The 23,559-nt window shown below is 48.1% G+C and overlaps 1 protein-coding gene across 2 annotated transcripts in view; it reads left to right on the top strand.

The window, feature by feature from the left end:
- MAPT (microtubule associated protein tau) overlaps window positions 1-23,559 on the top strand; it is a 127,797-nt gene that overhangs the window by 49,163 nt on the left and 55,075 nt on the right. For both annotated transcript variants that reach the window (XM_002827397.5, XM_009251629.4), the window contains exon 2: window positions 17,760-17,909. In XM_002827397.5, coding sequence (XP_002827443.1) covers window positions 17,777-17,909 — 133 coding nt within the window. In that variant the 5' untranslated portion in view covers window positions 17,760-17,776. The remainder of the gene's footprint in view (window positions 1-17,759; window positions 17,910-23,559) is intronic.

Here is a 23,559-nt window from a genome sequence, read left to right as displayed (position 1 = left end):
AAGGAGAAGCCAAGCAGGGGCCCCTTCAAGCTCAGCTTTGGGCCCAGGTCGGGGTACAGGGTAGAGCGGGCCTCCCCAGCCCCTGCCATGAGGCCAAGGCAGTGCATCGTCGCAGCGTACATTCAGAAACCACAACCTAAGAGCTGGTCATCATTCCAGGTTACAGCTGATGGAAGAGCAGGTGCTTCCGAGAACCCACAACGCTCTTTGGCCAGTGACCCAAGGGTGCCTCTGAGAGGCCTCGCAGCACCCGGAGGTGCTGCTGAGGCAACGCCCTGACTGTAAGGAAGACCATTCATCCTCAGAGAGCGGCCGTGATGCTGCTGCAACAGTCCCACCATCCCTCCCGACTCTCACTCCCAAGAGACTTCCCACCGTAAAGCTGAACTCTCCAGCAAATCACCTCTCACCAGACTCTCTCCCGCTGAACTCTCCAGCAAATCACCTCTCGCCAGACTCTCTCCTCACTCTCTCTGGGTCCACTAGAGTTTCCTCAGACTCTCTTTGCCTTGGTTTTCCCAGCTGTAAAATGGAGCAAAGAGGGCCTGTGTACCCCCAAAGGTGAGGTTGGAGCGGCTACTCCTACATTAGGGCCTCGAGTGGGGCTTCATGATTGGTTGGTGGAGGTCTCCAAACCCACCCAGTGCCACCGAAGGCTGGGACTGCAGATGCAATGCCACAGGTGTCCTTCCTCAGCCTGGGCAGCTGCACATCATGTGTAAAATGGGGATAAAAAGATAATAACAACCCCTTGCACCTATGTGGCTATGAGGATTAAACAAGATAAATGTGTAACAGTGCCTGGCTACAGAAATATTTACTCGTGTTATTAAGGGAAGAATATGTGTGGCTAAAAAGGGAGCGAAGATGTAAAAGCCAATCCCTCCCCCTCTAGCATATTTAAGGGTAATGTTGAGTTGGTTTGTGGACCATTTGCTGCCTGTTAGAGCTGGAAGGTAGGGACCCCCTCTCAACAACGATGCTACAAATTATACCCATTGGAGGTCAACCAAAAGACAAAGCTTATTGGCCGGACATGGTGGCTCACACCTGTAATCCTAGCACTTTGGGAGGCCAAGGCAGGCGGATTACTTGAGATCAGGAGTTCGAGACCAGCCTGGCCAACATGGTGAAACCCCATCTCTACTAAAAATACAAAAATTAGCTGGGCATGGTGGTGCACACCTGTAATCCCAGCTACTCAGGAGGCTGAGGCAGGAGAATCACTAGAACCCAGGAGGCGAAGGTTGCAGTGAGCCGAGATCGCACCACTGTACTCAAACCAAGGCAACAGAGGGAGACTCCATCTCAAAAAAAGAAAAAAAGACAAAGCTTGTTAATACCAGCATATTGTTAAGGGAATAAAGTAGGCTGCAGAACAACTGGTGTAATATGGTGCCATGTAGGGAAAATTACATGTGTGCATAGGAGAGAGGTCTGCAAGGATGTGCCCTAAGATGTTAGAGTGGTTTGTCTGCTTTTCTCTCTTATAATTTCATATTTGACTTTTAAATAAGGACCATAAATCACTTTTATAAAATACATTCTCTCCAGCCCCTACTACTCCTTTAAAGAATAAGAGTGGTTTGCCCAAGAAAGACAGTTTTTTTTTTGCTCTGGTTTTCTTGATTCTGACATCAGAGGAAACTCCTTCTCATCTACGTGGGGCTCTGGGTTCAGGGGATTCATTTCAGGCAGATTAAAGTGGTGACCAGGGGACATTCGTGGACACGGAGGGATAGGAGCACCATCAGTTTGTCTCACACAACCACTGCCATCCTCACTGAAGGCTGTTGCCTGATCAAAAAAAGTATCAGGCCAGGCACGGTGGCTCACGCCTGTAATACTACCACTTTGGGAGGCTGAGGTGAGTGGATCACTTGAGGTCAGGAGTTCGAGATCAACCTGGCCAACACGGTGAAACCTTGTCTCTACTAAAAGTTCAAAAATTAGCCAGGCGTGGTGGTGGGTGCTTGTAGTCCCAGCTACTTGAGAGGCTAAGGCAGGAGAATCGCTTGAACCCGAGAGGTAGAGGTTGCAGTGAGCCGAGATGGCACCACCACACTCCAGCCTGGGCGACCGAGGGGGACTCTGTCTTAAAAAAAAAAAAAAATATATATATATATATATATATATATATATATATATGTCAAAAATGGGGTAGTTTTTAGAACTATAGTAGTTCTAAAAACAAAGGCCATCCAAGCATGACAGATTTACAAGCACTATTGGCTGTTCCAGTAGTTACAATGGAGGAGAGAAGCTTTTAGTTAAAACAAACAAACAACACAACAAACCCAGAAAGCTTAGGTCAAAACCAAAATTGTCCTCTCAGACACAATCTGGGAATTTTCTCATGACGGTGGGCATCAGCCAACTGACGTCAGCCGCAACCATCCGTGTGCACACAGTGACACCACCTCCTCCCAAAAAGCAGCCTTCATCTACGCCCTCATACAATCGTTGATTATTCTCTTTGGATTGAGGCCCGGAATTATTTCAGTTTCTTCTTGCCAGCATGAGTCTTTCCTTTCTGTACGCTCCTTATCTTCTCTCTTTAATTTGGCAGTTCTGCTTGAAATCTGGGTCTTTCATTAGTAGTAGTTCAATTTGGTTCCAGAACATTCTGTGGTGTGATGCGATGTGACCAGAAGCTCACACTTCAGAGCTCTTCGGGGGCCAGTCTTACCGAGCACCTCCCAGTGGCTGCCTGTGTGCTGGGCACCACTTGTGGTGGGCAGGAGAGAGGAGGGGACACAAAAGGAGACACAGCTCCTTCTTAGAAGCTCAAAGTTGGGGACCAGCTGCCACAGAAGAGTATGTTTAGCATCCGAGACACCAAGATCCAGCCTCACAAGGGTGTTTATTAAGCCTCCTCATCTCTTTCTTTTTCTTTTTTCTTTTCTTTTTTTTTTTTTTTTTTTTTCTCAGACAGTCTTACTCTGTCACCCAGGCTGGAGTGCAGTGGCACGATCTCGGCTCACTGCATCCAACCACCACCTTCCGGGTTTAAGCGATTCTCCTGCCTCAGCCTCCCCAGTAGCTGGGATTACAGGCGCCCACCACCGCACCCAGCTATTTTTTGTGTTTTTAGTAGAGACAGGGTTTCACCATGTTGGTTAGGCTGGTCTCGAACTCCTGACCTCAGATGATTCGCCCACCTCGGCCTCCCAGTGTGCTGGGATTACAGGTGTGAGCCACCGCACCTGGCCTTGCTGTTGCTTCATCTATAGTATGTTTGACTTGATGACCTCCAGTTACCTTAGAGCTTCTCATCTAAGCTCCAACTTTCCATTTCCATTGTCCTCGTCTTTCCCCTTAACCCCTCCACATTTCTCTCAAAATCACCTCACTTCTAAAAAATACTGTTTATTTTTCTTTTAAATTTCAAATTATCTGTACTCATTGGAATAAATCAAAATAGCATAGACTAAGCGAAAAAAATGGATCCCACCCTTCCCCACTCCCATTCCCTAGGGCTAACCATAGTTAACCATTTAATTACTGGGGTTTTTTTGTTGTTGTTATTTTTTATTTATTTATTTTGAGACAGACTCTCACTCTGTCACCCAGGCTGGAATGCAGTGGTGTGATCTCAGCTCACTGCAACCTCCGCCTCCCAGGTTCAAGCAATTCTCCTGCCTCTGCCTCCTGAGTAGCTGGGATTACACGTGCCTGCCACCACACCTGGCTAATTTTTATACTTTTGGTAGAGACAGGGTTTCTCAATGTTAGCCAGGCTGGTCTCGAACTCCTGGCCTCAAGTGATTTACCCACCTTGGTCTTCCAAAATACTGGGATTGAGGCATGAGCCACCGCACCCAGCCCTCCTGGGCTCTCTTTTCCTTTAGTTGCACTCGCTCCCCGCTCCTGGAGTAGAGGGATTTCCGAGAGACTGGGCTCCAGCCTTCACCTAGGCCCAAGACTAGATGCCTGCCCTATCATTTATCTTTATACCTCAAAGCAAAACAGCTGGACCATAAGCATTCGAGAACAAACTGTGAATAAGGAGAAAGTTCTCCCAGGAAACAAGAGCTTTAGTTCAGTTGGGCCAGCCCTTATATTCCTTAGCTGTTACCAGTCACTGCTTGATTTAATCTCGGCTATCACTTGGCTTGACAGGTCTGCTGCTGGTGCCAGGATGTCTGGGTTTTGAAGCCTGGCTCCATTACATACTTCCTGTGTGACCTTGGACAACTTACTCAACCTGTCTGTTCCTCAGTTTCCCCAGCTGTATTATGTCAGCATAATAGTTTGTTGTGTGAATTAAATGAGGCAATAACTGGAAATGCTTCAAACATGGTTCCTATCATGAGAAATCCTGCTTTCCGCCTAAACGTGCTGGAAAATCCCTGGTGGTGCAGAACAGGAGACCAGAGCAAAGGAAAGACAGGGTGCAGAAGCCAAAAATTACCTTGGAGAACAAAGCGCATGTTAAGGTTATTTTTTGATTCAAGGTTTATCTCTGCTTGGTCTTCAGTTACCTGCAAGAGATCCATTTAGGGGATTTTAGTTTGTTTTTAACGATAGCTTTATTGAGATGTAATTCATATGCCATAAAAGTCACTCTTTTAAAATGTTTCCGCTATATTCACAAGGCTGTGCAGCCTTCCCTGTCCTTGATTCCAGTCTGAGTTTTTAACTGAAGGGGTAAGGGGGACCACGCTTTCCCCAGACCAGAACCGCGGGCCAGGGGGCGATTCCGCTGAGTCACTGCGGGCGCCGGGTGCACGGCGGCGGAGCCCGGGATCTTCCTTGGCTGCCCCCTAGCGAGGGCCGCAGCGCAGCCTGAGACACCCGCCGGGGCCGCTCCACGGCCGTTGGATTTAGACTGGAAGCTCGGTCCAGGTCCCCAGCTTGATGCGCCCGCAGTGTGGGAGACAAGCCCGACTCGGGCTTCCCCTGAGCCCCTGGACTCTTGACTCCAGCAGGGCCTGGGTAATGAACGTCAACTCCCCTTTCCCAAAGGGGATGCTCCGTTGAGAAGGCACCCATTTGATACAGTGGCATAGAAATGGGTTTTAGCATCAAAATATCAGAATTCAAGCCTTGCTCTCTGCTTACTAGCTGTGTGACCCTAAAAAGGTTTCTGAACGTCTCTGAGCTTCAGTTTCCTCATCATTCCTTCTCACGGGGTGGTTGTGAGCGTTACAGAGATCCTCCCTGTGAAGCCCCTGTGAGTGGCTTATCCTCAGGGCCGAAATAAACATGTTATTAATAATCCAAAACTGGCAAGGGGTGTTGACTGGTCCCTCTCCCTTGCCCAAGGAGCTTTCTAGAACCTGAGTTATCATTACCGAACTGTACTGCCTTGAGTAAGAAAGTTAGAAGGAATGGGAAGGATGGTGGCAGGTGGAGGAAGGCAGATTGGCCCTCACCTCCTTGCAGCAAGAAACAGCCCCAGATCGTGGGAAACCTACAGACCTGCCAGACAGACTAGGAGCAAAAGCTGGGGCTTTAAGAATCCCCAGGGAGGTTCTCCTGAGAGAGCAGCCAGTTGGATTTTGTAAGCAGAGATTTGGTTGGGGAGGAGGTGACGACGTAGGGAGCAGAGGGGTAAAGCTGTCGGGAATCCTGCCTTGAGGGCAGGGGTGTGTGTTGGGGGGAGTTGGGTCGCTGGGGCTCGGTGGCCTTGGGCAAGTTTCTACCCCTCAGGTCCTTTACCCACCTAGGGACTCCATCCTGCCCACCTCACAGGTTGCAGTGAGCCTGGATGCACTGTCATGGGCAGGTGCCCAGGAAAATGGCAGACATGTTCCAAACAGCAAGCAGCGTTCGTTCCCCAGTGATGCCCAGGGTCACCTCGGAGGTGGGCGAGATGCCTGGGGTTTCTCGTCCACCCCACAACACCTCAGGGGACAGCCAAAGCTGTCCCTTCAGGTAAGCTGCACAGAAGACGTGAACTCTGCTGGGAAAACTGTATTCTTTGGGAGCAAAAGGGACCCAGGGTCTCACCTGCACATCCCTGTCCCTGAGGGCCTGGGGGTTCTTGGAGGCCCAGCCCTGGCAAAATGAGGAAGAAGGTGAAGGTTGTCTGGGCCCCTGCCAGGCTCCTTCCTCGGCCACACACTCCCCTTCCTGCACACACACCCTTCTCCCTCCACCCCATCTCCACTGTTGTCAGAAAAGTCACAATAAAAAGGTCCATATTGTCTAGTTCCCACACTTTTAATTTTTAAAATTTTATTTATTTATTCATTCATTTATTTATTTATTGAGACAGAGTCTCACTCTGTCGCCCAGGCTGGAGTTCAGTGGCACAATCTAGGCTCACTGCAACCTCTGCCTCCTGGGTTCAAGTGATTCTCATGCCTCAGCCTTTCGAGTAGCTGAGATTACAGGTATGTGCCACCATGCCCAGCTAATTTTTGTATTTTTAGTAGGGACGGGGTTTCAGCATGTTGGCCAGGCTGGTCTCGAACTCCTGGCCTCAAGTGATCTCCCTGCCTGAGCCTCCCGAAGTGCTGGGATTTCAGGTGTGAGCCACCACACCCGGCTCCACACTTTTCGCTTATTAGAAGACTGTGGTGTCCATCAATGGATGAATGAATAAACCAGCGTGGACTATCCCTCCCATTACCCAAGGAATGAAGCACGGAGCCCTGCCAAGATCTGGATTCACAGTGAAAGAAGCCAGTCACCAAAAGCCACGTGCTGTGTGACTTCCCTTATACGAAATATCCAGAAGAGATACATCCATGGTGACAGAAAGTAGATGAGCAGCTGGGGACTGGCGAAGGGGAGAAGGGGGAGCAGCTGTCTGAGGTCCAGCCTTTCTTCTGGGTTTGGTGAGAATGTTTTGGAACTAGATAGAGGTGATAGTTGTACAACATTGTGAATGTACTAAATGCCACTGAATCATTCATTTTAAATCGTTCGTTATGTTGCATGAATTTTAAGTCAATCAAAAACAATTGTTTGAAAAGAGAAAAGCCTATGGGTAGCGGCAGCAGTGATTGGATTCATGAATCGATTCCATGGCTCATCCCTCCCCTGCCTCACCCCCTTGCCCTCCGGTGTCTTCTTCTTTTACTCTGCACTGTCATCTTTGTTCTCATCTCTCTCTCTCTCTCAACCCTGCACTTTTCCCTTTCTTTGTCTGCCCCCACCCTCCAGATTTCCATGTCTCCAGTATCTCCCTACAAGGCATGAATTGAGGCTGGGAGAGTGTGATTCTGAAGAAGGCACCAAGAGTGACTCAGCTAGCCCCTTCCCCCACCGGGCCTCAATTTAGCTAAAAAACCACAGGGACGGACTCAGGAGGCAATACCTTTCCAAGGGTCCCTAGAAAATGTCCCATTTTAGTGTCCAGGTTTCACTCAACTTTAGTGCCTCCCCTAAAATGTGTTCCTTACCTCCCACCCCACTGCGTCTAAGTTACTGCCTGAGAAAACAGGATTGAGGAAAGGAGAAAGGAAGAGAGAGGGAGAGGAGGAGAGAGAGAGAGAGGGCGGAAGGCTGATGGATTTAGAAAAGAAGAAAACAAGTGGTCTGAGGAAAACAGCCTTGGTATGTTTATTTTCCTGTCTGTGTATCGCTTCTTGGCCTTTTGGCTAAGATCAAGTGTATTTTCCTGTCTGTGTGTCTCGCTTAGATTACAGGGATCTGTGGGTGATGACACGTCTGGTCCAGGCTGCGTAGCCACCTCAAGGGCATGCTTATTTATGTGTTTTTCAATTCACTATTTTTGCATGGGAGTCCCAGGCCAAGAGGCACAGCTGCGCCATTTGTCTGTTGGTTTAGATATCCTTTATCCAGTTCTTCCAGAGAAATCATCCTGCCCTTCTGGAGGAGGTGGGCAGCAGGGGTCAGAGATGGGAGGGAAAGGAAGGAGCCAGGTCCTTGGCTCTCACCTGGCCTGGGCTGGAGGCCTCCTGCTGTCCTGTCACTGACCACTACCCCGCCCCAGGCTTCTGAGTTAGAAGACACAGGCTAAAGTAGAGTATCTCTCCACTGAAAAACCCATACAAAATAAAGCTTCATAAAAAATAAAAATTTAGACCGGGTGCTGTGGCTCACACCTGTGATCCCAGCACTTTGGGAGGCCAAGGCAGGTGGATCGCTTGAGCCCTGGAGTTCATGACCAGCCTGAGCAACATAGTGAAACCCCATCTCTACAAAAAATACAAAAAATTAGCCAGGCATGGTGGTGCACACCTGTGGTCCCAGCTACTCAGCCTATGGACCCACATAGAATACAATGTCAGCATAAGAAGGGAGCCCCGGGGTCACCAAATGGTTTGGGGGGCAAAGAACCTGAAGGTTGAGAGAAGTGGCTTGGTCACCCAGCTGTTGGGTGTGAGACCTGGCCACTGCTTCTTCCATACCCCAGACCTGCACCCTGACATCTCAGGTAAAAAGTTGGGGGATGTTTTATGGTCCAGGATGAAGGAACGGGCAGTGAGGGGCAGCGGAGCATCACTTTGCATTTCTGTCTGCCTCATACTGGCTGTGTGACCTGGGGCAGGTAACTTCCCAGACTCCTGGGAATCATAATATCTATGATGCTGATGATGACACCTACCTCAAGGATTGCCCTGAAGGGTCACAGAGATGCCTGCAAGGCACCTGCATGGAGCAAGCGCCCCTTCTCTGGCAGGTGCTGGGTGAGCACTACCTGTTGCCAGGCCCTGGGGCTATGGCACTGCGTGACCCTGCAAGTCCTACCTGGCGAAGCTGGTGTTCTTGTGCTCAGTCAGTATTGGTTGTAAGACTAAGAAGAGTCACTTCATTTTGCTCTCTAGGGACATCTTTCTGGGTCCTATTTTCTGCCTACGTCAAGTAGCGCCTCAAGGATGCTCCTGAAAATGGGCTTGTCTTTCTTAACATGGCAGGTAGGTCCCAAAGCATTAGCATGGGGCAGCTGACCTAGCCCAGCCAATGCAGTGCAGTGACTCTTGCAACCGAGTCTAATCAGAAGGTCCATGAACCTATGAGCATTTCCCATCCCGGGATCAGGGTGGAGGCTGAGCCTCCCTGCTTAGAGATTCTTCCCATGCATTCCACTTTTCTCCCCAAAGGAAAATATTGACCCTTGAGAGGCACACAGTTTATTTATTTTGCATAGTAAATAGTAGCCTGTATTTTAAGGATGAGTTGATTTTGCATCAGCCCCTGTAAGTCATCAGCCTTCTATTGGTGCATCTGACTCTCTCTAGCCCTGCAGGGATGGTGGAGGGGGAGGGGAAGGAGGGATCTTTATTGGAAACCAGGACAGTGAGACTTATTGCCCTGTCATCTGCTCTGTGGTGCTGAATGAGGCAGCCCAGCAGTGAAACACCCTGAGCGAGCATCCCCAGCCTCCAGAACAGTGGTGCATTGCCCCGAGTCCTGGGAATGACCTTTGATTCTCCTGCTCCTGACTTGGAACCCATGGAAACCTCTAGAAGCAGCTGAGGAAAACCCAACATGAAAAGCAGAACTCCACACTGAGAATATAGGAGGTGATCGGAACATACAATGATTCTTGCTAAGACTGATTCACAGTTTTTCTTTTTTTTCGATCGAAGAAATACTGGAGAAGCCTAAAGAAGGAGTCTAAAAACTCTGGCACGTGGGCCAAAACTGTCCTTGAGCTAAGAATGATTTTCACATTTTTAAGTGGTTGAAAAATGAAATAAAATAAGAATGATGTTTTGTGACACATGAAAGCTATGTGAAATTCAAATTCTAATATCTATAAATAGTGTTTTATCAGAACACAGTCATGCTTATTTATTTATCCTCAATGGCTGCTTTCCCGCTACAACTACGTTGAGCAGTTACAAGAGAGACCACGTGGCCCACAAAGCCTTACAATATTTACTATCTGGCCCTTTCCAGAAAAAATGTCCTGACTCTTGACCTTGACCTTAGCGCTTTGGGAGGCCGAGGCAGGCGGATCGCTTGAGCCCTGGAGTTCATGACCAGCCTGGGCAACATAGTAAGACTCTATCTCTACAAAAAATACAAAACATTAGCCAGGCATGGTAGTGCACACCTGTGGTCCTAGCCACTCGGGAGACTGAGGTGGGAGGATCACCTGAGCCTAGGAAGTCGAGGCTGCAGTGAGCTGTGATGGCGCCACTGCACCTCAGCCTGGGCGACAGAGCAAGACCTTGTCTCCAAATAAATAAATAATGCAAAGTAAAATAAATAAAATCATATAAAAAGGAATCAATTTAAAATTATAATGAAAGCCGGCCGGGCACGGTGGCTCACGCCTGTAATCCCAGTACTTTGGGAGGCCGAGGTGGGTGGATCACGAGGCCAGGAGATCGAGACCATCTTGGCTAACATGATGAAACCCCATCTCTACTAAAAATACAAACACGAATTAGCCAGGCGCGGTGGCGGGCGCCTGTGGTCCCAGCTACTCGGGAGGCTGAGGCAGGAGAATGGCTTGAACCCAGGAGGTGGAGCTTGCAGTGAGCCGAGATCGCGCCACCGCAGTCCGGCCTGGGCGAAAGAGCGAGACTCCGTCTCAAAAAAAAAAAAAAAAAAAAAAAATTATAATGAAAGCCAAGGGGTATAGTAGAACAAATTTTCTAGAGCTCGTTAAGTCAAATGAGTCACCAGTTAGTAAAACGCAGTCAGGGGGAAGAGAGGGCAGGATTCTTTGAAGCTGCGGCTCTCCTAAAAACAGAACCCACCCTTGTCTAGCTGCCTTCCCTCCTGAGGGTGTTCCCTTTGACTGTGTGACCCCCCCACCCCCTATTTCCCAACCATCCAAGCCGACCTCTAGCATAATATGAGCTTTTAATTCCTCTCCCTGACCCCAACCCGATTTTGAAGCCCAGTCTAGTATTTTCTCAAATACACTTCTTGGCTCTGTTCCTTTGTTTCCATCACCTCTGCCTTTTCACTGCATGCTTGGACCACTGCAGTCAGCTCCCTACGAACAGTTGTTCCCTACCCATCCAATTGGCCCCGCCTGCTGCTGCCAGATTCACCAAGGGCACCTCTGTGGTGCTGCCCCTGCCTGTGGACAAAGTCCAAGCCAGCCACCTCACCCACCTACAGGTGAGTGGGGAGCAGCCAGCGTGTCCAGTGGTTTACCCCATCGCCATAGACTTGGTGATATGTCAATGTGCAGAGAAGGGATGTTGGCAGCCACAATACAAGCAACCCCGCCCCATGTGGGACCTAAGACGGGCATGTTGGGAGCCACCTCTGAGAATCCAACATAAGGCAGAGGAGAGAACGGCTCACACGGCACAAACACGCCTTCCTTTTTTTTTTTTTTCCTTTTTGAAAGGAGTCTCACTCTATTGCCCAGGCAGGAGTGCAGTGGTGCAATCTCAGCTCACTGCAACCTCCGCCTCCTAGGTTCAAGTGATTCTCCAGCCTCAGCCTCCGAAGTAGCTGGGATTACAGGTACCCTCCACCACGCCCGGCTAATTTTTGTATTTTTAGTAGAGACGGGGTTTCCCTATGTTGGCCAGGCTGGTCTTGAGCTCCTGACCTCAGGTGATCTGCCTGCCTTGGCCTCCCAAAGTGCTGGGATTACAGGTGCGAGCCATGGGGCCTCACCCCCTTCCATTTTAATATATGCCTAATTTGCCCATTGAGAACGGCTGAGACGCATCTTAGGTGGCCAGGGTCTACTTAGAGTTAGAGCTCATGACCAGGCCCAGGTCGAGCCTGGCTGGCCAAATGGTGCCTTTGACCTGCTCTGTCTCTGTGCAAAGGAATGAGCTGAAGGACGGGGGCGCAGTGTGTGGGCAGTGGGCTGGGGCTGGCAGGACTCAGTGACCAAGGGAAGAGAACTTTCCTCACCACCAGCCTGTCTTTTCAGGGCACCGCGGGGGGCTTTGGGACTTGGTGATGAACACAGCACAGAGAGCTGTCCAGCATGCGGGCCCCTGGCTTCTCACACTTCCCGGGTTCCTTCAGAGGCTCTCCCCAAAGGGAGCTGCTCTCTCTAGAACCCACGAATTAAAATATAGGCAGCCACTTCACTGGGGACCACTGACCTCAAACATAGAGACCAGAGCAAATGGGGCTCATCACGTGAAACTCATCTTGAACTCTAGCAGCTTCTTTATATATATATATATGTATATTTTTATTATACTTTAAGTTCTAGGGTACATGTGCACAACGTGCAGGTTTGTTACATATGTTTACATGTGCCATGTTGGTGTGCTGCACCCATTAACTGGTCATTTACATTAGGTATATCTCCTAATGCTATCCCTCCCCCCTCCCCCCACTCCACAGCACACCCCGGTGTGTGATGTTCCCCTTCCTGTGTCCCTGTGTTCTCATTGTTCAATTCCCACCTATGAGTGAGAACATGCGGTGTTTGGTTTTTTGTCCTTGCAATAGTTTGCTGAGAATGGTTTCCAGCTTCATCCATGTCCCTACAAAGGACATGAACTCATCATTTTTTATGGCTGCATAGTATTCCATGGTGTATATGTGCCACATTTTCTTAATCCAGTCTATCGTTGTTGGACATTTGGGTTGGTTCCAAGTCTTTGCTATTGTGAATAGTGCCACAATAAACATGCGTGTGCATGTGTCTTTATAGCAGCATGATTTATAATCCTTTGGGTATATACCCAGTAATGAGATGGCTGGGTCAAATGGTATTTCTAGTTCTAGATCCCTGAGGAATCGCCACACTGACTTCCACAATGGTTGAACTAGTTTACAGTCCCACCAACAGTGTAAAAGTGTTCCTATTTCTCCACATCCTCTCCAGCACTTGTTGTTTCCTGACTTTTTAATGATCGCCATTCTAACTGGTGTGAGATAGTATCTCACTGTGGTTTTGATTTGCATTTCTCTGATGGCCAGTGATGATGAGCATTTTTTCACGTGCCTGTTGGCGAACTCTAGCAGCTTCTTTTCACAAGTTCATGGAGAGAGGTTTCCCACTGAGGGAATCACATCTGTCTGATCAAAAGAAGCTTGGGAAATGGCTCTCCTGTTCATTCCCTGGAAACCTCTGATGGAACCACTGCCACTGTGGCAGCCCCGGCACTGGCACCCCAGCCATGATTGGTGCCCCAGCCACATCTCTGCTATAAGCCCCAGAGCCCTGGTTAATTAATCATCCATGTGTTGACGGGGAGAGGCCCATTCACAAAAGCGACATAAAGCCCAGGGAGACATGGCCGTGGCAAGAAGGGTGTGGGACTACATTCTGCCCCCAACTGAGAGATTCAGAAACCAGAAAAAAATGGAAAAACATACTGTGCTCTTGGGTGGGAAAACTAAATATCATGAAGAGAGCAATTTTTATAGATTTGGCCTATAATACAATTCCAGCCGAAATCCCAATGGAACTTTGAGAATTTGCAGGAAAAATTCTAAAGTTCATCTGGAAGACAAAACTTACAAGAAGGTCAAATAATTTTGAAAAAGAAAATGATATCTAAGCCCACCTAGAGAATAAGACTTGAGATCCAAAGCTTAAATGAGGAGGCTCTAGCAAAATTGACAGATAAATGGGACAGAGTACATGGTGCATTCACCTGGGGAAGAGGGCAGATTAGTCTACAAATAGGCCTGGGTCCACTGACTTTAGCTGTTATATTTGGGGAGAAATTTTTCAACCTCACTCCATCTTAAACCTAAAAATATTCCAGATGAATTAATAAATTAAATATAAAAAATTAGACCACTAAAAACGTAGAAGAAAATGGATGATCTTTCTATACCATAGAGCAATGGAATAAATCACAAAGGAAAACAGATTTGACTATATAAAAATTAAACCCTGCCCATCAAAAACCATCAGAAACCAAAATAAAAGGCAACCAGCTGGAGAAGATAGTTGCCACAAATATGATCAAGGGTTAATGTATTCATAAATTAAGAGCCCACACAAGTCATTAGAATGAGCACTGAGACCTGAACAGACAAGCAAAAAGAATGAGAGTGGGTCGGCGCGGTGGCTCATGCCTATAATCCTAGCACTTTGGAAGGCTGAAGCGGGCGGATCACTTGATCCTAGGAGTTCAACACCAGCCTGAGCAACATGGTGAAACCCTGCCTCTACAAAAGACATAAAAATTAGCCGGGTGTGATGGCACGCAACTGTAGTCCCAGCTACTCAGGAGGCTGAGGTGGGTGGATCACTTGAGCCCGGGAGGTAGAGTCTGCAGTGAGCCAAGATCACACCACTGCACTCCAGCTGGAGCAACGGAGTGAGAACCTGACTTAAAAAAAAAAAAAGAGTAAGGAGAAAAATGCTGATCTCACTAGTAATTAAAACATCAGGCCAGGTGCAGTGGCTCACACCTTTAATCCCAGCACTCTGGGAGGCCGAGGCAGGCAGATCACTTGAGATCAGGAGTTCTAGACCAGCTTGGCCAACATGGTGAAACCCCGTCTCTACAAAAAATACAAAAATTAGCCAGGTGTGGTGGCACACGCCTGTGATCCCAGCTACTCGGGAGGCTGAGACAGGAGAACTGCTTGAACCCGGAAGGCAGAGGTTGCAGTGAGCTGAGATCGTACCATTGTAGTCCAGCCTGGGCAACAGAGCGAAACTCTGTCTCAAAAAAAATTTAAAAAACACATATTTAAACAACACTAGGATATAATTTAAAAAAACATTAATAGACTATTTTTTAGAGCACTTTTAGGTTCACAGTGAAACTGAGTGGAAGGTACAGAGACTTCCCTTATGTTCCCTGCCCTCCACGTATAGCCTCCCCCACTGCCAACGTCCTGCACCAGAGTGGTACACTTGTTACAACCAATGAATCCTCATTAATATATCATTATCACCCAAGTTCATAGTTTACATTAGTAAAACATCACCTTTCATCTATAAGCACAAAAATTTCTTGGCATTTATTTAGGTGTATGATTAACTCAGTGTTGACAAGACTCACACTTCATACCCACTTGCACCGCGTCTGAGAAGCAATTGGTGTCTACAGCCGCAACACCCTCAACAAGCCCGATCTTGTTTGAAAAGCAATTGGTGATGCTTCTCAAAATTCTATGGACAAAGACGGCCAGGCATAGTGGCTCATGCCTGTAATCCCTAAACTTTGGGAGGCCGAGGCAGGCAGATCACCTGAGGTCTGGTGAAACCCTGTCTCTACTAAAAATGCAAAAATTACCCAGGCATGGTGGCTGGGGCCTGTAATCCCAGCTACTCGGGAGGCTGAGGCAGGAGAATCACTTGAAGCAAGGAGGCGGAGGTTGCAGTGAGCCAAGATTGTGCCACTGCACTCCAGCCTGGGTGACAAGAGTGAAACTCCATCTAAAAAAAAAAAAAAAAAAATTATGGACAAAGTTTTTCAAAAAGATATTTAATGCAACTTTATTTGTAATATTGGAACATCTGAGTCCATTTCAGTGCTAATTATTAGGGGATGGTTAGGAAAATATGGTACATATGTGGGAAGGAACATTTGGTAGTTACTGCCCCTGATGTTTACAAAGGCTTTTAGTGACCAACAAATGCTCATGCTATAATCTTATGTGAAAAAAGCAAGTAGCATAATTGCAACTATATTTTTTAATGCATAGAATAAAAGGCTAAAAGGAAATATCACAGATCCTTGACATACATTCCCAAACCTTTGTAAATCCACGGATTCATGAAAACAGACACGTTTGCACAAGTGCCTGATCTTTCCTGTTATACATTCATTAGAAGTCAAGCCCTGGTACCACAAAGTATCTGCCTTTTCAAATGTGATCAGAATATTCTCTTTTGCTTCTAGGCCATTTTTCACAAAGCAGTGGCATTTTTGCCTCTTCATCAGAGTCGCTGTGTGCCCTGGAGGACTGAGAACAGCAAAGCTGTGTTAGGATGGGGCAGTGCAGCCGGGAGGATTGGGCTCATTCCCTACTAAGTGCCTCACTCCCGTCAGCCTCCATAGAGGAAGAGGGGTTCAAATTTATTCCTCAGCCAGATGGCATGTGCCGCCTGTCCTGGAATCTCACGTCACTTATGATGGACCAAAATTCCAAAAGCTGAATCCGTGATTGTCAAAGTCTGGTATGGCAGGATGTCAACAGTAATCGTTTCTGGGCAGAGGAATGATTTTCTCTTCCCATCTTGCTTTGTATAAATACATTTTCTATAATAAGATTGTATTACTTTTCTCATCAAGAAATAGCAAAGTACTGTTTTACTCAAACTATGAATAGAGCCAGGCATGGTGGCAGCTTATGCCTGTAATCCCAACACTTTGAGAGGCGGAAATGGGAGGATCACTTTAGCCCAGGAGTTTGAGACCAGCCTGGGCAACATAGTGAGACCCCATCCCCACTCCCCCAAAGAAAACCCACAAAGCATTTATCCTGGATTATTCACAGGGGCCAAAAAAAAAAAAAAAAAAAATTTCAGGCCTCCTATAGCCATAAGCTATGAATATGAAAATATGCAAATGTGTAAGAAAAGCCAGCACATCCGATTTTTACTTTTACCTTCACACCTCTGTCCACCATGTTCCAAGAGGAGAAACCTGGTCATGGAAAGGAATAGATCAAATCCAAAGAACAAAACCACTGTGCTCATTAAACTTAATGTTCACAAAGCTTTAGCTGAAGGTTGAATGGGGCAACCCGAATTGGCTAGCTCACCTGGGCTGCAGGGAGCAGAGATCGCGACACTGCACTCCAGCCTGGGCAACAAAGCGAGACTCTATCTCAAAAAAAAAAAGTTCATAAATTCAAAGTTATGAATTGTTTTTAAAATAATAATAATAATAATTCACAATAAAGATGAGGACAAAGTGTGAGCAAATGGTGGTTTCTATCCGGCTCTGTTGACCTGAAGTGGCGTCTCCCTGCTGGGGCTTTTGGGGAAGAAGGGTGTGTGTTGCTCTTCAGATCCCAAGCCTCATGCCCCTACTGGGCCCTGTGCGGTGCTTCTCAGCCCACCAGGAGAGCCACCGTTGGAACGCACACCTGGGGGACCTGGTGGGTGCCGGTGTGGTGAATGGGGGCCACAGCCTGACTCCAGGAAGCCAGCAAGCTCGGAGCTGGAGGAGTCAGGACACCCCCGATGAGTCAAGAGTTGGTTTTGCTGCCAGTTGACATCTGATTGAACCATCCCTTCACTTCTCCGTGCCTCACTTTCCTTACCAGACAGGCTCTGCTGATGCCATCCGTCTCCTGTTCAGTCCTGCCCTCACCATTAAAGAGAAAAAGCAAACTGCTAGGCAGCAGCATTGATTTTTTTAATGAAGTGGAAGGAGAGCTGGGAATAACAAGTCGGGCCCACCTTACCTGCCTCACCTGGTGGGTTTATTTGTTTTGTTTTGTTTTTGTTTTGAGACAGAGTTTCACCCTGTCACCCAGGCTGGAGTGCAGTGGTGTAATCTCAGCTCACTGCAACCTCCACCTGCCAGGTTCAATTGATTCTCCTGCCTCAGCCTCCCGAGTAGCTGGGATTACAGGCACCTGCCACACACCTGGCTAATTATTGTATTTTTAGTAGAGATGGGGTTTCACCATGTTGGCCAGGCTGGTCTTGATCCCCTGACCTCGGGTGATCCACCCACCTCGGCCTCCCAAAGTGCTGGGATCACAGGCGTGAGCCACCATGCCTGGCCCTCACCTGGTGGTTTTGAATATGAACTGCTGCAGTGTTGGTAAATTAAGCAAGCAGATAGACGTAAATAACGCTTGGGCAGGAATATGGAGCACAGGATGAGGATGGGCGGCCAACTGTTGGAGAAGGTAGCGGGGAGGCTGAGATCTGCCTGCCATGAACTGGGAGGAGAGCCTCCTCTCTCTCTTCACCCCCACTCTGCCCCCCAACACTCCTCAGAACTTATCCTCCCCTCTTCTTTCCCCAGGTGAGCCTTGAACCAGGATGGCTGAGCCCCACCAGGAATTCGATGTGACGGAAGATCACGCTGGGACGTACGGGTTGGGGGACAGGAAAGATCAGGGGGGCTACACCATGCTCCAAGACCAAGAGGGTGACACGGACGCTGGCCTGAAAGGTTAGTGGACAGCCATGCACAGCAGGCCCAGATCACTGCAAGCCAAGGGGTGGCGGGAACAGTTTGCATCCAGAATTGTAAAGAAGTTTTAAATACATTATTGTCTTAGATTGTCAGTAGAGTGAAGCCTCATTAATTTGAGTGGGCCAGGATAACTCAAGCAGTGAGATAATGGCCAGACACGGTGGCTCACGCCTGTAATCCCAGCACTTTGGAAGGCCCAGGCAGGAGGATCCCTTGAAGCCAGGAATTTGAGACCGGCCTGGGCAACATAGCAAGACCCCGTCTCTAAAAAAAATTTAAAAATTAGCTGGGTGTGGTGCACGTCTATAGTCCTAGCTACTCAGGATACTGAGGCGGAAGGATCACTTGAGCCCAGGAGTTCAAGGTTGCAGTAAGCTGTGATTATAAAACTGCACTCCAGCCTGAGCAACAGAGCAAGACCCTGTCAAAAAAAAAAAAAGAAAAGAAAAAAGAAAGAAAGAAATTTACCTTGAGTTACCCACATGAGTGAATGTAGGGACACAGATTGTAGTGCCTTGACAATCTCTCAAATACAGAGTACCTTTTTGAGGCATTAGCCACACCTGTTAGCTTATAAATCAGTGGTATTGATTAGCATGTAAAATATGTGACTTTAAACATTGCTTTTTATCTCTTACTTAGATCAGGCCTGACTGGCCTCTCTTTAGCAAGAGTTGGTTAGCCCTGGGATTCTTACTGTAGCCACATTAATAAATGACATCAACTTCTAAACATTCTATAATACCATCTTTTGGCCAAATGGACTTCGCCTCTTCCTCTCTCTTTCCAAACGAAATGTGTTTCATTTCACTGTCAGACCACATGGTTGGGGACCCCACAGAGCACACAGCTCTCCCTCTGCCTCCCCATGCTGGCCCTTCACCCACTGCTGGAGTGCCAGGTTGGTCTAAGGGTTGGACCAAGTTGTCTCAGGTTGTCTCAAGGTTGGTCCAGGCTGTCTCAGTGCTGGATTGTGCTACAAGGAGCCCTTCTTTCCACGGATGTGGCTGGCAGTGAGTGCTCACAGCAACAGCCCATGGTGCAGCCCAAGGGCAGGATGGACTGAGTCCCTGCCTCCATACTCATTTCTAAGGAGGCAAAATGGCAAACACTCTACTTTTCTCTTTTAATGCTAAAAATAAGAAAACACCTTGCAGCCCAGGGTATGGGTAGTGCATGGAAGCCATGGAGTTCCGAGGTAAAACTGACCTCTGCTGGATATGTCTCTTCAGGAAGATTGCTGGAGTGGGTGGGGTCTCTGGGAGGTCCCCTGAGTGTGGGAAGCTGGGACCACCAACTTTCTCACACAGGGAGTGGCCATCCCAGCTTGGAGAGGTTCCAGGACTGGTTGGGAGGCACGTTTCAGATTTCTATCTGTTGAATCAGGGAAGGTGTTGGATTATGAGGAATTTGGGAATTAGGAAAGTGGGTGCAGGTGGGTTGGGGGTAGATGAAGGAAGACACGGGCATATTGCAGGAGCAGGGGCTGCTCAGAGGTGTTCCAGAAGCTCTGGGTGAGGAGGTGAGCGGGAGAGGGGGATGCGGCTCGGCCCAGCCTCCCTGCCTGAGGTCAGCCATCGCGTGGTGATGGCAAGATGGAGACGTGCTTTCTGACGGCTCCAGCCAGTGCTGCCAGATTCAGCTCCCCAGGGAGGGCACCTGAGAGGCTCCAAGCTAGGAGATCTGTTTTCTCCTTTGTTTTTTTTGTTTTGTTTTGTTTTATCCTACTTTAAGTTCTAGGGTACATGTGCACAACGTGCAGGTTTGTTACATATGTATACATGTGCCATGTTGGTGTGCTGCACCCATCAGCTTGTCATTTACATTACGTATATCTCCTAATGCTATCCCTCCCCCCCTCCCCCCACCTCCTGTTTTCTCCTTTGAATCCTTCTTAGAGGCCGGGCGCGGTGGCTCACGCCTGTAATCCCAGCACTTTGGGAGGCTGCGGTGGGAGGATCGCTTGAGCCCAGGAGTTCCAGACCAGCCTGGGCAACATAGTGAGACCTCGTCTCTACAGATAATAATTTTAAAAATTATCTGGGCATAGTGGCATGCACCTATAGTCCCAGCTACTCAAGAGGCGGAGGCAGGAGGATCACTTGAGCCCAGGAGGCGGAGGTTGCCGTGAGCCAAGATCCCACCACTGCACTCCAGCCTGGGCGACAGAGACCCCTATGTAAAATCATCATAATAATAAATAAATCCTTTTCAGTCCCTTCCTCACTGTGTCCCCCTCCACTGAATTTTTCCACCTCCTCTCCCACTTCCCCCACTCCTGCTTTCCCTCTCCTTCTCTCCCCACTCCATCTTTTTCTTTCTCTGCTGTTTCTCGTCCCTTCCTCCTCTCCATCCCGCAACACTGCCTACCCTGTCCCTGCTCCACCCTGGTGCTCAGGATGTGTTAAGTGAGGGGTGGTAGCCCCCAAGACCTCAACCCCGAAGGTTAGCCTGTTGAAACCACTTTCTCCCAGCTGCCCCCCTGGCAGTTGGTGCTGCTGGGGGAAACTGGGATTGGGGGCCAGATTTTGCCTCTTTTCCTGACAAAGAGAGATGAAGAGTTCTCTCACCAGGTGCCTGGGACCGGGGTGTGGATGTCCCACCCTATCCCAGCGCATCTGTTCTGCGTCATGATTAATAGTGCTGCTTTCAGCCGGGCACGGTGGCTCACGCCTATAATCCCAGCACTTTGGGAGGCTGAGGTGGACGGATCACGAGGTCAGGAGTTTGAGACCAGCCTGGCCAACATGGTGAAACCTTGTCTCTACTAAAAATACAAAAATTAACCAGGTGTGGTGATGGGCACCTGTAGTCCCAGCTACTCAGGAGCGAGACTCCGTCTTAAAAAAAAAAGACTCCGTCTTAAAAAAAAAAAAAAAAGAGAGAGAGAGAAGGAGTCTTGCTCTGTCGCCCAGGCTGGAGTGCAGTGGCGCCATCACAGCTCACCACAACCTCCGCCTCCCGGGTGCAAGCGATTCTGCTGCCTCAGCCTCCCAAGTAACTAGGATTACAGGCGCCTACCACCACGCCCGGCCAGTTTTTGTATTTTTAGTAGAGACGGGGTTTCACCCTGTTGGCCAGGTTCGTCTTGGACTCCTGACCTCAGGTAATCCGCCCACCTCAGCCTCCTAAAGTGCTGGGATTGCAGGCGTAAGCCACCGTGCTCAGTCAACTCCTTCTCAAAAAAAAAAAAAAAAAAAAAAATAGTGCTGCTTTCTCTTTCAAGTGTCCTGATTTGGGTGATAGTAAATGCCACCCTACTTATAAGGGAACTACCTCAGACTGCTAATTGGGACATTTTTGTAGCACTCTACTGTTGGCAACAGGTGATGCTCACAACAGCCCATGAGGGTGGATGACGTCCGCTTCACAGATGACAAAGGAGCCTCATGCTCAGACCGTGGGCTGCCGGAGCAGGTCCATGGCTGCAGCCCCACATGGACCATATTTCCCCCTTGTCACTCTTTCCACCAAGCCCCCTTGGAACTTCAGTTATTAAACTCTCTTGGGTGGAATCCAAGTTAGAATCACAACATATGCCTCATATGAATTGTGCCAGTGAAAAATGACATTCTATTTAGAGGCAGGGCAGCCTGGCTTAGAGTCAGTTTAAAATATGTATTATGCTGCAACAAATGTACCATGATCCTGTAACATGTTCCCAACAAGGGAACTGGATGTGGGGTATACTGTCTGTACTAACTTCACAAGTTTTCTGTAAATCTAAAACTGTTCCAAAATAACAAGTTCGTTTAAAATTAACTCCAGGAGACCAGGTGTGGTGGCTAATGCCTATAATCCCAGCACTTTGGAAGGCTGAGGCAGGTGGATTGCTTGAGCCCAGGAGTTTGAGACGAGCCTGGGCAACGTGGTGAAATCCCGTCTCTACAAAAAATACAAAAATGAGCCAGTTGTGGTGGCGCACTCCTGTAGTCCCAGCTACTTGCGGGGCTGAGGTGGAAGAATCATCTGAGCCCAGGAGTTTGAGGCTGCAGTGAGCTGTGATTGTACCACTGCACTCCAACCTGGGCAACAGAGCGAGACCCTGTCTCAAAAAACAAAAATGAAATAAAGTCCAGGAAAGAAGTGGGTTTTACCACTCTTATTTTCTGAAGAGAAAACTAAATTTAATGTGTAAAGTGAGGACAAGTTCACCAAGTTAGTGTTTGAGTTGCCTAAAATATGTTTGCTAAAACTATTCAAAGCTTTCACATAAAACATGATCAGAAGTTCTATGCCAAAACATATGTGTGTGTGTATATATATGCACTATATATACTGTGTATAAAAATGCAAAATCTAAATTGCCAACCTTTTTGAAATTGCTCTGAAAGGAAAGCATTTGAAGATAATTTGCTTACCCAAAGAATATACTTTCCAAGAAAGCAAGTAATACTTAAGGTGTTCATAATCCTCATCAAATTAATTCTTGCTACTGAAAGCTTACAAGGAGCTGTTTTGATGTCGGGTGTGACAGGTTTGACTTGGCAGAAGGTGTCACTTTACTAACAACATTTTAAATAAGTGACAGAAGACAAGAAACTACACGTTAAATACCAGAACAAAGAGTGTCTAAGTGGATGCTAAGAGTTGAAATATGGCTGGATACCTGCCCAAGAGAGCTGTAAAGTAGATGAAAGTTGGTTACCTATAAACTAGTGCACCCTAATGAATTAAAAGGCGTTGATGAGTTAACTTGTTATGCCTTCCAGATAAGACATGCAAATGGGGCTTCTTCCTCCTTCACTACTTCCAAGGGATTTGACAAGGAGACCAATGCAAATGATAAGGACTGTAGGGCTCAAGCTGGGGACAGATTGGGGAAAGGGGGACCATCATGCCCATATAGATGCCCCTGTGCCCTGGCAGTCAAGGCTGCTGAAAAATAACAAAACCCAGAAGTCTGCGTGATGCTGCCTCACCATTTGTCCAAAGCCTTCTTGCGGCAGTTTGCAGGCTTTTGCAAAAGCTCCAGGACCAAGGAGCTATGTTCGTGCTGGAAGCTTGTTCAGGATTAGCTGTTCTTTGTGGGATGGGCGCAGCCGGGGCCAGGTGTCCAGGGACAGTGTTTTAACAAAGGGCGTGAGGTGTCTGATCTCACAGTGGAACTCCACTTGCCTTTTCTTTATCTTCTCATTCTGCTTCATGCACAGAACCAGCCCCATCCTGAAACTGACTCTAAATTACTCCCGCCCCAGGTGGAGTGCCTTTCTTGTAGTTCAACAGAGCCTTCCTGTCGCCCAAGGGACAACTCCACTGAATGCCCAAGCCACACCCAAAACCTAACAAGTAAAAACCAAACTCTGTGCTCCCCCATCCTGGGCCATTCCTGGTTTCTCTACTGCTGTTCGTGGCACCACCATCAACTTGTCCATCATGACCCTAGCCAGTTCCTCCCACCGCCCTCCACAGCACCCAGGGACCTCACCTCCATTCCATCTGACACAGACCTCCTCACCACAAACCTTGGTTTTGCAACAGCAGCCCTGAGACCTTTACACCCTCTGCCCTTCATCCTGTCCCCCACTGAGGCCCCAGAGCCATTCCTTAAAGCAGGGCGCCACAAACTATGACCCACAAGCCAATTCTGGTACCCAGCCTGTTTTGCACAGCCAGTGAACTGACA

The sequence above is a fragment of the Pongo abelii genome, chromosome 19 (assembly GCF_028885655.2).
Source record: "Pongo abelii isolate AG06213 chromosome 19, NHGRI_mPonAbe1-v2.0_pri, whole genome shotgun sequence".
Lineage (NCBI taxonomy): Eukaryota > Metazoa > Chordata > Mammalia > Primates > Hominidae > Pongo > Pongo abelii.
The sequence above is the reverse complement of the archived record's forward strand: the minus strand, read 5'-3'. Positions and strand labels throughout refer to the sequence as shown.